Below are 13,333 nucleotides of genomic sequence, written 5' to 3' on the forward strand. Positions count from 1 at the left end.
ATGGCAGATTGGTGGGAATAATAAGCATTCATTCCTGGTCATAAATCCTGCATTGAGTACTGATCAGAATGAAAACAAAACGTCATAAAAAGCATCAGAAAAATAAATGGGCCATCACTTTGGCTATTGGATTTCTATTATATAGATTTCATTCCTTTATTTTATCTTATTTCTGTTGTCAGGTAAATTATATAAATATATTAGATTCTATTTTTGAGAGCAATCAGAGATTTGGGTATTTTAGAGATGTTAAATTTCCTTTTTTTTTTTTTTCCATGTCAAGTTGATTTACAAAAATAAAGGTCAAACATTCACTCTAGATCAATAGTCATTTAAAATAAGCAGAAAAACTACAGAAAATTATTTCAATTAGTTACCAGTTTAAGGTTTTACTTCAGGGTTTTGATTTGCCTATAAATCTTGGATTGTGTTTTTAACTGCGGTGAAAAGCGATTCAGATCAACTGGAATAAGTTGATTTAAAACCAAACACTGATCTTTAAACTATACCAATCAAGGTGGACAACAAGATTAAGATATTTTTAAATGGTCATACAAATCTTAAAAGTTACCTTTTTCTTTCTAAACCTCCATATTTAAACAAGTTAACTTTCAGGTGTTCATAAATATTTCATGAAATGGGGTCATTTAGAAAGGAATGAACTGGATTGGGAGCTGACCTCCAACCATTAGTCAGACTCTGCAGAAGAATTTCCCTGGAGAAAAGGCGCAAGCTGCACACCTCGCATAATAAAACACATGGTTTATTATCAATGTGATAGAAATGAAATCACTGGACAATTAGAAGCATGTCTACCCATCATCAGCACCATGACAACAGCTCTATAAGAACAGAAAAACAGTGGATGAGTCCTGTCCCACCACTGGCTCACAAAGGTCAAATCACAGATAAATAGGCCTACTCCAAAATAGTTGGCGCACCTATTTACACAACCATCCATTTAAATTAATATAAATAAATATTTACACACATAAATTAATGCCTTCCCTCCTCTAACTTGTGTTGAATAACCAGACAAGCTTGTTTCATAAATAGAATGCCAATCTCCAAACCAGCAATCCTTTCTCTGTGTTGAGACAAACACAAGCACACACACATTCATTCAGGCACACAAACACAATGTTTGCTGGCTGATCACAGCATCTCAGTCTCACAGGATGCAGGCGGGGGGAGCGAAATGGATGTAGCACAGTAACCACCATGTCCTCGGGGGAATGAAAAGAACGTAACACAGATGAAAAATCCCTCTGTGCTCTCTCTGACACTGGCCCATGGGTGTCTTCCTCTGCTGTTTTCTCTCTACCCAGTCTTCCCTGTCCTTCTCCTCCACCTCAGCTGTGTGTGCAGAAGGGCAGTCGCAGTGGTGTAAAGCTAGAAGAAACTGTGTTAACGCCTCTTGTCTGTGTGTCCGTCTCCCTCTTGGCTCTCCTTCGTCATTCCCCTTCCGTGCCTCCTTCATTTCCGCTGCTTCTCATCTTTGTCGCCGGCCTTGCTGCCAGCGTCCCCATGCCGGTTGTTGGGTGGGTTGTTGAGAAACATCTTGTCGAGTCCTTTGAGAGCCTCGGTGAGGTAGTTCTGCAGGGCGGTGAGAGCGGCGCAGATGGCGGGCGAGCCAAAGCCATGTGTAATGAAGGAGAAGTGGGAGAGGCAGCTCTGGATGCCAGGCTCCAGGATGGGGGTGGGCCTTGAGTTCCCCAGGGGAGTCCTGTCCTGGGCCAGCAGGTCTGTGAACTCCTTACACAGCTGTCTGCAGGCGAGAACACACAAGATGTCAGAAGGGAACTCTTCCTCATCATAAGGTTTCCCCAAAAATGGGTTTTGGAAGGCTGAAGGCCTTGTTTAACTACTAGTTCACTGCCATTACATTTAATGGCCAATGGTTCAAACATGTCTTCCTTGAGAGTCTTAATTAACAGCGAGACTGACATGAAAAGTAAGAATCTATAATTAAGTCAGACAAAATGACAAACCTTTTCCAGGGCCCGAAATATCTGGAGATAATACTATGACCACAATTTGATATCTGCAGTTTTTTCATGCAAGATGTATAATGCCACCTAAAGTGGAGGCTACACTTACTAACCCCAGTAAATCAAAGTACAATCTACACACACACACACACACATATATATATATATATATATATATATATATATATATATATATATATATATATATATATATATGTATATGTATATAATATGTATATATATATATATATATATATATATATATGTATATGTATATAATATGTATATATATATATATATATATATATATGTATATGTATATAATATGTATATGTATATATATGTATATATATATATATATATATATATATATGTATATGTATATAATATGTATATATATATATATATATATATATATATATATATATATATATATATGTATATGTATATAATATGTATATATATATATATATATATATATATATATATATATATATGTATATGTATATAATATGTATATATATATATATATATATATACATATATATATATATATATATATATATGTATATGTATATAATATGTATATATATATATATATATATATATATATGTATATGTATATAATATGTATATATATATATATGTATATGTATATAATATGTATGTATATAATGTATATATATATATATATATGTATATAATGTATATATATATAGATAGATATATACATATATATACATATATATATACATATATATAGATATACATATATATATACATATATATAGATATACATATATATAGATATACATATATAGATATATCTATATATAGATAGATAGATAGATATATTACCTTTTTAATATAAAATGTATTAAAGCTAAGAAAATAGACTTTTTCTATGTGAAAATCTGATGCCCCAATGGTATGACCAAAAACACAGTGACTAAATTCGAATGTTTTTTTTTTTTTTTTTTTTTTTTTTTGTCCACTGTCTCAGAGCAGCATCTCAAAGCTTTTCAATGGAAAACTTGTAAAAGTGTAACACTACCACATTTTCAAGACTCGAAACACATTGTATTATCATTTTACATTTAAAGTAGGAAGGTTTATTACACCACGAACTGTCATGAAGGAGAAGCAACTATCTGATCAGATGCTGTCCAGATTACTTTTCCCTCTTTGATCTTGTTACCTGTTGCTGTTTAGTTTGGGTCACAAAAAAGAAAAGAAAAAGGCTGGACTTGACCAATAAAAACATGGTTACAGATTTGGATTGTTTCCAGATATGAAGGAGCACTGAGTCACTTCTTCTTCTACACATTTAGCTTGTGGACAAATGTGACATCTGTGCTGAAACAGGCAGTTTCAAAGAAAGCGATGAAGCTGGCATTAATATCTCAAAAGAAATCCCTACACAAACACCACTTGACTGGCCCCACTTTTTGAGACAGTAGCACAGCAAACACAGCCAGATGTTTACGTTTGCAGTATTTAAATGGACCCTAGGTGAGAAGACAAAGTGAACTTTAAAGTCATAAAGCTAGAACAGATGCTGAAACAGCACTCTGAGCAGTTTTCTAACTCAGACTGATGAAATTCTTACAGGTAGCTCAGCAGCTCCTGAAGGCAGAAGAACTCCACCTACTTTCCCAGTGGGAGGGGAAACTTTGAACTCACCACATCACTGCTCAATACGCTTACAGCATGGTGTTATAGCATGCATTAAAAACACCCCTCAGTAACATGGCAAGTTTTCTACTTTTTGCAGTGAGGAAAAGGAGTTTTTCATGTTCTCTGTAACATTTAATGGAAAAAAGTCTTTAAGATTTAGAATTTCTCCATCTTTTGCCACTGAGGTTGAGCAAAATTGTTTTGCAGCTTTTTCATTGACTTGTTGGATTTCTTGTGTTTTGCAAAAAAAAGTCATTAAACAATCCAAAGGAAAAGTTAGAAAACAGCTAAAGAAAATGTAAGCTTTCCATAGACATTGTAAGTTCTTCCTCTTCTTCTTTTTTTGTTAAGTAACATAAAAATGTTCCCTGGTTTATTATGGCACACCGAAGCAAGCGGAGACCACTGCCTGAGAAGAATCTCATTTGCTGCAGTTTAAAAGTGTGTTTCCATGTTCATGTTTTTGGAAAAAATGTTTCTGTCTACCAATATTTATTTTAGACTAAGCTAATATGAGTAATTTGCTGTTTATTTTTAATCATATTTGCAAATACTATTAAAATATATTATTTGGGAATAAGAAAAATACTCCAAACTGGCCACCCAATAAAAAAAAAATCTACTGCCACTAAATTTATTAAATACATAAATTTAGAAAAAAAATTAATAATAATCATAATAATAATAATAATGATAATAATAATAATATTAATAATAATAATAATGGTAATAATAATAAAAAGCTGTTGTTTGAACAGTGGATGAAAATAAGGAAAGTGTCTACCCCCCCCCGCATATTTCATGGTAAAATTTTGGTGGTAAAATAAAATCCTCTCTCCTACGTCATTCTCATTGTTACATTTCATCAAATCATTCTCTGGTTTTAGGCCCACATTTTATATTCAAGAGACCTTCTTTTTCTTCTCACAGATTCATACTTGCACAGCCCATCCATACACACACACACACTCACACACACACACCCTCTGAAAGCGGCCTAAGGGCAGAGCTCCAACAAATGAGTGACAGGCTGTGCAGGCCGAGCCCAGCTGGGGTTAGGGGAGTAGAGAGGAGAAGCCGCCACCCCAGGCTACACTCAAGGCTTTCGCTGTTGTTTTTTGACGACTTGAAACACTCCACTGCTAAATAATGAATTTCTAACAGGCAGCACCGATGTGCTCTACTGGAACAGGTCTGAATCTGGGCATCAAACATCCACCACCAAACTCGCTGTGCACTCTTCACACAAACACAAGCAGATGGTTTCTGCAGTGCAAGCCAGCAGACAGCATTGTTTATGCAAGCTAAAAATATGAGCTGCAGGAGGGATCTGTTGGAGGTGATTTTCAGCCTTCACGTTTGAAGAACTTGGATTCAGGAGAAAAAATGGACTCAGAATTGGGTTATGAAAAAAAAAAAAAAAAAAGGATTGATTGCAAAAATATTCACTGTTTATCCAGTCTGTCAGAAATGATCATTTCTGCCACCCTGCTGTGTTACTCAGTTGATGAAGTGATCACAAAATCCTGGATTTAATCCCAAAGATACACAACGGTATGAGTAACTTCTTAATAGGTGCACATACTGGAATTTTTTTTAGATAAAAACACAAGAAATCTCAGGTTTGTTCGGTTTTCCACTGAACTGGACTGCAGCTAAAGCTCGATTGTGATACACCTCACATCATATGTCGTTATTTAAAGAAACTATAATCATGAAGTTGGTCTTTGGTTTGTGGCTGTCATCATTTTTCAGAGTGACAGATTTTCCCTCATTTATCCATTTTAACTGAAGTTGGATTCACATTTAGTTCAGTGGCTTTTATGAAGTAAAATCTTAATTTCCTCTCCAAATGCCAATGCCATGAATAGTGTGTCAGAGTGGACTGTGTATGATAAAGCTCAAATAAAGACAAGGTTTGTGCCCTCTGGAGGTTTGGGCCCAAATAGACCCCAGGAAAAATGAGACTGGGCTTAAGTCACAATAATTTAATTAATCCTAAATGAACCTGTTTGGAGATGAAGAAGGCTTAATGTAAAATTCATTCATCTTGTATTTGTAAATGTCACGGTCTACTTCCAAAGGACGCAGTGGTGCTATAAAACCATTTTCTTCCTGTTTTTCAAGCACAAAAAGCCAATTGTTTAATTACCAAAATTATTCAGTTTGTTTTGTGATGCTATAATAAAGCAGGAGCACCTTATTTAGAAGTTACATTCTGCAGAAGAGAAAACGCCACAAGCAGCAGATCCCAGTCAAATGGTTCATATGGACTCACTTCGTGGCCAGCAGCATGTTTTTCCGCGTGTGCAGCTCGTTGGGGTCCGCGTGCTGCCGGTTGAGGTACTCGCTCACAGCTTTGGTGGGAAACTCCGTCTCGCAGATGTAACCAAAATCCCGGGCCAGGTGGACAGCTTCACCTGAAAGCACAAAGAAACGTTTGTATAAATGTAATAAAAGATACTTTACGCTGCAGGATGTGTAAATATCCAGATCTGTGTCCCGCGATTTTATAACAACATCCACCTTTTATAATTGTCACGCGCGCAATGAGACTATCACTGTTCTCTTTAAAATAGTCCTTAATTGTTTTTCTTGCCCAATAAAATGAAAATACGAAATTAATAGTGAAATAAAAAGTTGTCAATTTAGTATAAGTTACATCTTATATATAAAATTTAAAATTAAAACGACTTTGTTTTCCTCAGATGTGTTCACGTAAAAACGTCCTGCCAACTGTCACGTCACATTTTCTGATGAGATGGTCTGTTTAGGCCCAAGTAGGCTACAATAACTTGTCCCGGGGCCTTTTCTCAAATGATCGGGACGTAAAAGGGACTTTTTTTTTTTGTTTCCTATTTTTTATAGCAATTACTAAGCTGACTGGAAAATACACAACCTGTCATGACTAGTTTGCATTCAAAATGATGAACTCAGTCTGTCGTATTCAATCACCTGAAATTAGAATAAAAACATCCTCTTATTTATTTAATTTGAATGTATTTTCATGGCTGCATGACAACTTTAGCAAGTTGCGCGATAAGCTGTGCAGGTTTCTGAGTTGAAGCTCAACACTTCACTGCAGGGACATATAAAAACTCAATGATATTTTGTCTTTTGTGCTGCAAACTGTGGGACTGTTCAGGGGGCTTATGTTTAGTGAAAATGACAAATAAAGCGTGCTTATGGAGCAGTCACCTTCTACAAGAGACGTCAGTAACGTGACATTGGCAGCTTTGCGCCTCCCAGCAGGCAGGTTCAGGCCGATCTTCTCCAGCTTTTCTCGCAGACATTTGCCACCGTTTTTAGACTTGGCTCTGTAAAGTAAAACACAACCTTTTCTAAATAAAACATTTTACTTTACAAAATGACTTAATAGAATCGGCATTAGAAGACATTCTATTTAAAATGGAACACTTAAATAAAGTTTGGGACAGAATTTATTGAAACTGTTCTCAGTCATCATTGGATTCAGCTGATATTATGTATTATGTGTTATTGAACGTTTCCAGTCGGAAGCTTTGCTTACTCTTCCAGTTAATCATGATATTTGTCACTATAGGCTACATCTTCTCCTACCTTCTCAACACGCCCCCCAACAAGGAGGCGTTGAGGCACTCAGGTGGGGACAGTCTCCTCTGCACCTCCCCTACGGTCACTTTATATTTGGAGGTGGAGCTGAGCAGCGACAGGCGGCCCGGTACCGAGCAGAACACTTCATTTATGTTCACGGTCACCCCACCGATCAGGCCGTCCTTCCCCAGCATCAGGGAGCCTATGTTCTTGGGGGGCATGGGGACTGAAAGGCAGAAGTTAGAGGAAGTTATGAGTTCACATCTTTTTAAAAGCAAACAAATAAAACATGGGGCAGTTTTCTGATCCTTTCAAGAGGTTAAAATCTGCTTTTCTTCCATGTGTGAACCCACGCGCGCGCAGAGGGGGGCTCTGGCCTAATGAAGCGCCCACTTGCCGGGCATTTACTGTTATTTAATGTCGCGCGACATTCTAATTATAGTGTTATCGATTGTTGATTGGCTCACGTTCCCAAATCGCATTAACCACCCCCCAGTCTTTTCTCCACGGCCGGTTTAGTTCCCACCAAGCCGCACTGGATGCGGCTCCATCCCGCCTGTTAATGCTCGCGTTAATGGCGTAAAAAAAAAAGAAGCAGTCAGCCATCTCCACTCAGCCAGCACAACCTTGCGGATGCGTGCGTAAAAGGGCCAGCGTGAGGGGGCTTTGATGGCTCCACGGGGGATAATACCGCAGATTAGCTCTAAACGAGCTCACGAGATCTCCGTGAGCGGTGCCATTTATTACATCAGCGGCTTAAATGCCCCGCGGGGAGCTCAGTCACTCAACATCCCGTAACTAAATCACCGCACATCATCTGGGCGGCCTGTCAGCAACACACTGCCTGCCAGTCATTATCCTGGGGGTCGTTAACTGCTTCTAACTTTCAGCCAGTGCCCCAAACTGGGAGATTTTTTCTCCAGCCTGACCCACCTTCGTTTCAAACATCAGTCCAATAATTCACAATTAGCCATAAGACAACTATTCTTTTTAAGAAACCAAATATAGAAAAGTCACTTCCTGGTAAGACTGCGCAAATTCCCCATCTTTAAATCCAAATAAAAAGATGGCACCATTGTGAATTACTTCACTAATTTAAAATATATTTTGTTATACTGCTGCAAACATTGCTCCAGGAACAAACTATGAAAGTGAAAGTGTGTGTACCTTTCTTAATAACTGATTGATCCAGTAAACTCGTCCCGTTAGTGTCTTCAATAGTCTGTTAGAACCCAGATAAACACAAGTCATTAGAGCTGACTTCATTCAAAAGTAGCCACACTTTAATAAACTATTTAATATACATGAAACTGATTATTTTATGACACACACATAACTGGGTTGAGTTAAGATTGACATACATACACACACACACACACACACACACACACACACATGCACAAAACACAGAACAAATGTGACGTCTCGAAATGTAGGAGGTAAATCCATCTTTGATATGTTTGTTTTAACCCGACAGGCAATATTTGACAAAGATTTGTGTTGTTTAATCATTGTTAAAAAGCTCTTCTGAGAGCTATAAAGGCCCATTCATCAATAAGCTAAAGTAATTGGTTTTTGTTAAAAACACACCAAATAAATAAATAAATAAAAATCAAATAAATGAATAAAAACGAATTTATGTGAGGCTCATAAATGCACAACACACATAAAAAAAAGAAATGGGGATCTATTGTGGGGGTTAAATGACAAACAATTCATGATGGCAATGGCCTGAGGGGAAACGAGACGAAAATGAAATTTTCCACTGAGCTTTAAAGACTTTAAAGAAAAAAAATCTAATTACAAATTAATGAAATTTAAAAAATGAAATTAAATCAAATCAAGCATTTAAAAAGAGACAAAATTCGTTTGACTTAAAACAGATATTGTTCTTCTGAAATATCAAGTTATCAGTATAAAGCATCACTAAAGTTGTGTATTTAGGTCATGCATGCTGTGTTGACTACTGGGATGAAAGTGGAAAAACAGTGAATTTAGCCCAAATAATCTGGATAGTGTCTTCATAGAAAAAGAAGACAGTTCATTTAGCTGTGGGCCTTTAGTGTTCAGGCTACAGCTGTGAGAGTCCAGCCCTGAGGGAGCTGCTCCAAGTTCACTGACCTTAGCTCCGAAAGGCACGTGAGACATGCAGAGACAATGAAGCTGACAAATGTCAGCAAGTACAAATCAGTCTTTTCCAGTGCATATTTTCCCTTTTATGAACAAACACAGGCAATTATTAACTTTAATTGCCTTTAACGTTTTAGTTTTTTAAAGTGTCTTTACAATGAAATTAAAGAGTGAAATTAATATCAGATAATTGTGAGTTTGGTCACAAACACTTCTGATCTAGGTGTGCAGCTGAACTTTTCCTAAACATAATAGTCAAAATGTTAAAAGAACATCATTGTCGGAACTGAATAGTCATAAATCCCCCTTCCACGTACCTGAACATCTTCCATGCCGTGCAGCCCGTGCAGCAGTCCGTCTCCCATGCCAGGTTCCAGTCCCGGGTGAGCGGAGTGCAGCAGCACATCAGGCCGCCGCACGCCGCCGTAGTCCCGCCGCGGATCCAGCCCGGATAGCTGAGGCAATGAGGCCCGAGGCTGCGCCAGCAGAGCAGAGCTGTCCATTCGGTCCCCGGTGGCATCCTGCCGCTGACGCGTCCCCCATGCGCCCTGCTGGCTCTGGTGGAGGGAGTTCAGGGAGTACGGGTCGCTTACGTGGGAGTACGGGTCCTGGCTCTGGTAATGAGCGAGCGGTTGGTACGGCGGAGGAAAGTAGGGCGGCTGGAAGTCCGAGGATGGCGCGTGAGACAGCGGCGGTGCGCTGGAGTAGGGTCCCGCGTGCGACACCGAGCCCAGCTGGGACAGGCGCGAGCTATGGCTCGAGACGCCGTCATGCCGGTCCTGCAGAAAACAGAAAATATCACCAACTGGAACCGCACATCAGCCACATGAGCCCACACAGGCCCAGGATCCAGATGGATTTATTTATTCCACTGCCTCTGGTAATTTAGCCTAAGTAGCACCAAGACTGTGTGGAAAAAAACACACAAAAGCCTGCAGGAAAAGGAAAATGTTACTCCCAGCAACACACACCAAGTGTGTAAAGCAACTCTGAAGCAGCAACTCACCGCAGTGGAGTAGGAATGAACTAACATCTGGAAACCCTCTGCTGGTGGTCTCACGGTGAAATAGCAGGATGGATCAGGACGAGTTGGGCCAAGACAGACAAACTCATTCCAGGTCAAAGCAGCGCTTTTTGTATCTGCAGGCTGGCCTGGTGTGCAACTCCGCGCAGCGCCTTCCTCCGCCCGGAGCTGCCGCCGCTCTGAGTGTGAACACCAAGCTCCCGCCCCTACCCCCGGTATACGGTGTAATTGTTATTCATGACTGAGACTTACAGGAATATTAATGTGCGCGAGGCAGGGGACTGGCGACACACGGAGCGGAAAGCCTTTCGCGCAACCGTGAGTGACGTTTAAATGCCGTGGAGAGCCGAGACGACGTGGAAACAGCAGGACACACGCAGGAGAGGGCGAACAGGCTACCCAGATCCGTAAGGAATTCCCAGTCACGGATTTGGCACTGTAGGAGACTTTAATGGCAAACTCTGAACCAGAAAAGCGCACTTTTTTTTTTTTGCGCAAATAATTCCTACATTCTGCGTGGCACCAGAATTAAAAAGCTACGTGTGTCTTCAGCTGAACAACAACACAATCAGTTGCTTTACAGATCATTCTTTATGTTTTTAGATTTTTATTGAAACACACCTCATAAAGCCAACAAACAGCTAAAAAATGAGATGCATCTTTTTTTTGTATCAATATTTAAAACATCCGCAAAACCCGACAGGGCGCGTGAAGGGCTCGTGTGAAAGTTGTCACAAATCTGAAGAAGCAATTAAACTTTATGTGGTTTGGCTTTACGGGCCCCTCTTTGCCCTTTTGGGTGACTTGTTTAACAACATCCCAGCCTCCCCTCCCTCGTGCCGTGGGAGAAAAGCCATGTGCGGCACGAGACAAGAGGCTTCCCAGCGGGTCGAGCCAAGGCGAGGGGCCTCGCTCGAGATGCCCCTCTTTCCATGTGCTTTTGTGCTCCAGCTCCTTCAAAGCGTCCCCCCCAACGTGAGCGCGCAGCATATTTATCCCATTTCTAAGTCATTTCTCCTCCTTCTATTGATTGTTTCCTTTAAATATTGTTCTGGGAGCAAAGCCAAATCATTTCCATGCTTCACACTGATCTCACTCCGCGTTCCTCCAAATTATTTCTTTCATCTTTGCTGGAATTTAACAAATAAAATCCTTAATTTGTTATTTGAGTTTTTGTGAGATGAATAATTTGTTTTATTTTAAATCTATTGGCAAGCATTTATATTTTCTCATTTTTTTTCTTCACACAGAGTTTAGATAGTTTTAAACATGATTTCTCTCAAAAGCACAGAACCAGACCCTTTAAAAGGACATCCTGCAGCACATGGACACATTTTAGCTGAAATATTATTAATGCAACAAAAGATATGTTGTCCACTCCATGTAGACTTAAAGGTAAATACAGCTACAGCACAGCCACATACATGAAACATTATAAAAAAACCTTTTAGCACAGTTGTTTTCCCCCACATCACATTAATAGACTACACAAAGTTACCCTTCAGTGTTACAAATTACAAAAAAAAAAAAGAAAAAAAAAAGGAAAGAAACCCCATCAGGGCCTAAAGCCTCATGGAAAACACCTCCTTTAACAATGTTTAGCAATCTGTTTCCAAAAAACCACACATAACAAATGCATCTAGCCTTCTCTGCATCAGTCACAAACAGCTGGGCGGTAACGTTACCTCATAAATATCTTCATACTTGACATTCTCAACTAGTTTCCACAGCATGGTCGCTTCTCCGGTGTCTGTTAACCGAATGCAGCCAAGTGAGGAAGGGACGTATCAACTCTCTTTCTCTCTCCTCCCTCCCCTGTCTCCCTCCGCCCTCTGTAATTTCAGGCAGGCAGGCAGGCAGGCAGGCTTTGTGAATGGGGAACCCCTGGAAGGACTCCACTGCTGTGAAGAGGAGCTGGGCGGGTTGACAGCAGTAGACTGCCTCGTGTGTAAGCATGGTGAGCAACAAATAAGTGCAGAAGATGCATGTTTTATTTATCATGTATCTCTGCAGTGTAATTATCCATGCAAAGAAACAAAAGCAGCCAACAAAGGACCTGTTTAAATGAGATAAATTGTGATTTAAAGAAAAGTCATTTGTAGTTTTTATAATGTTAAGTATGTTTTTAGTAAAATGAGACTAAACAAAACTGGGTGGAATAAAAATGACTGAATGTTATGTGCTGATCGGACATTTAATAGATTTCAGGACACAAGCAAGACCCAATTCACATTTTCTTATGTAATGTTACTTTTTTTTTTTTTTTTTTTTTTTTTTTTTTTTTTTTTAACCTTCCATTGTCCAATCTTTCAGGAAAAATGCTTGTCAAATAGTTAATTCTAACCTCTACAAAAAAAAAAAGCTTTGTAAGATGTTTAGTCTATATTGGTTGCAACACAAAGAGACAAGTTTTATTCACAGCTTTAAGTTGTACCTTATTTATAGTTTATCATTCAGAGCTCCGTTGGTTTCCTGGGAAAGTTCTCTTCATTCCCTTTTCACTGTAAAGCTTCAGAAACAGTAAAATAGAACTAAAATCTTTAAGATCTTAAAAGACAAAATTCCTGATTGTTTATTTTCCTTGTTTTTATTTTCTTATTCATGCTTGTGCAGACGTTTGTCATTGTCAGGAAACGAATCATCTTAGTCCAAGCTCCCTGCGCAGCTTTTGTGGTTTTATAACATTTCCAAGTCTTTTGGTCTGAATGAATGAACAACAATCTTCCAAAGGTTTTCTTGTTCAAATGAAAAAGGAAGCTTGACAATATTTCCATAAATCTGGATTGAATCCTTTACATTTGTTCCCATTATATATCCACACTTCTTCTTTATTTCATACTCATTTATTCATAAACTTACATTTCCACAAGTCCATGTGAAGTATTTATTGTGTGTGAAGTATTTATTTTGGTGTCTCAAATAAATAAATCTCCTACAT

At 38.7% G+C, this 13,333-nt stretch overlaps 1 protein-coding gene across 1 annotated transcript; it reads right to left on the minus strand.

Moving 5' to 3' along the window:
* Nucleotides 1-1,476: 1,476 nt before the first annotated feature.
* On the minus strand, nucleotides 1,477-12,153 carry tfap2b (transcription factor AP-2 beta; the record flags this gene model as incomplete). Its single annotated transcript, XM_079255743.1, has 7 exons — nucleotides 12,081-12,153; nucleotides 9,689-10,150; nucleotides 8,409-8,463; nucleotides 7,248-7,467; nucleotides 6,867-6,985; nucleotides 5,947-6,088; nucleotides 1,477-1,768 (listed from the first exon to the last, which is right to left on the minus strand). The coding sequence occupies exons 1-7, from the start codon at nucleotides 12,126-12,128 to the stop codon at nucleotides 1,477-1,479; spliced, it is 1,338 nt and encodes a 445-aa protein (XP_079111869.1). The 5' UTR covers nucleotides 12,129-12,153.
* Between the last annotated feature and the right edge of the window lie 1,180 nt (nucleotides 12,154-13,333).

The sequence above is a fragment of the Telmatherina bonti genome, assembly GCF_933228915.1.
Source record: "Telmatherina bonti genome assembly, chromosome: 16".
Classification (NCBI taxonomy): Eukaryota; Metazoa; Chordata; class Actinopteri; order Atheriniformes; family Telmatherinidae; genus Telmatherina; species Telmatherina bonti.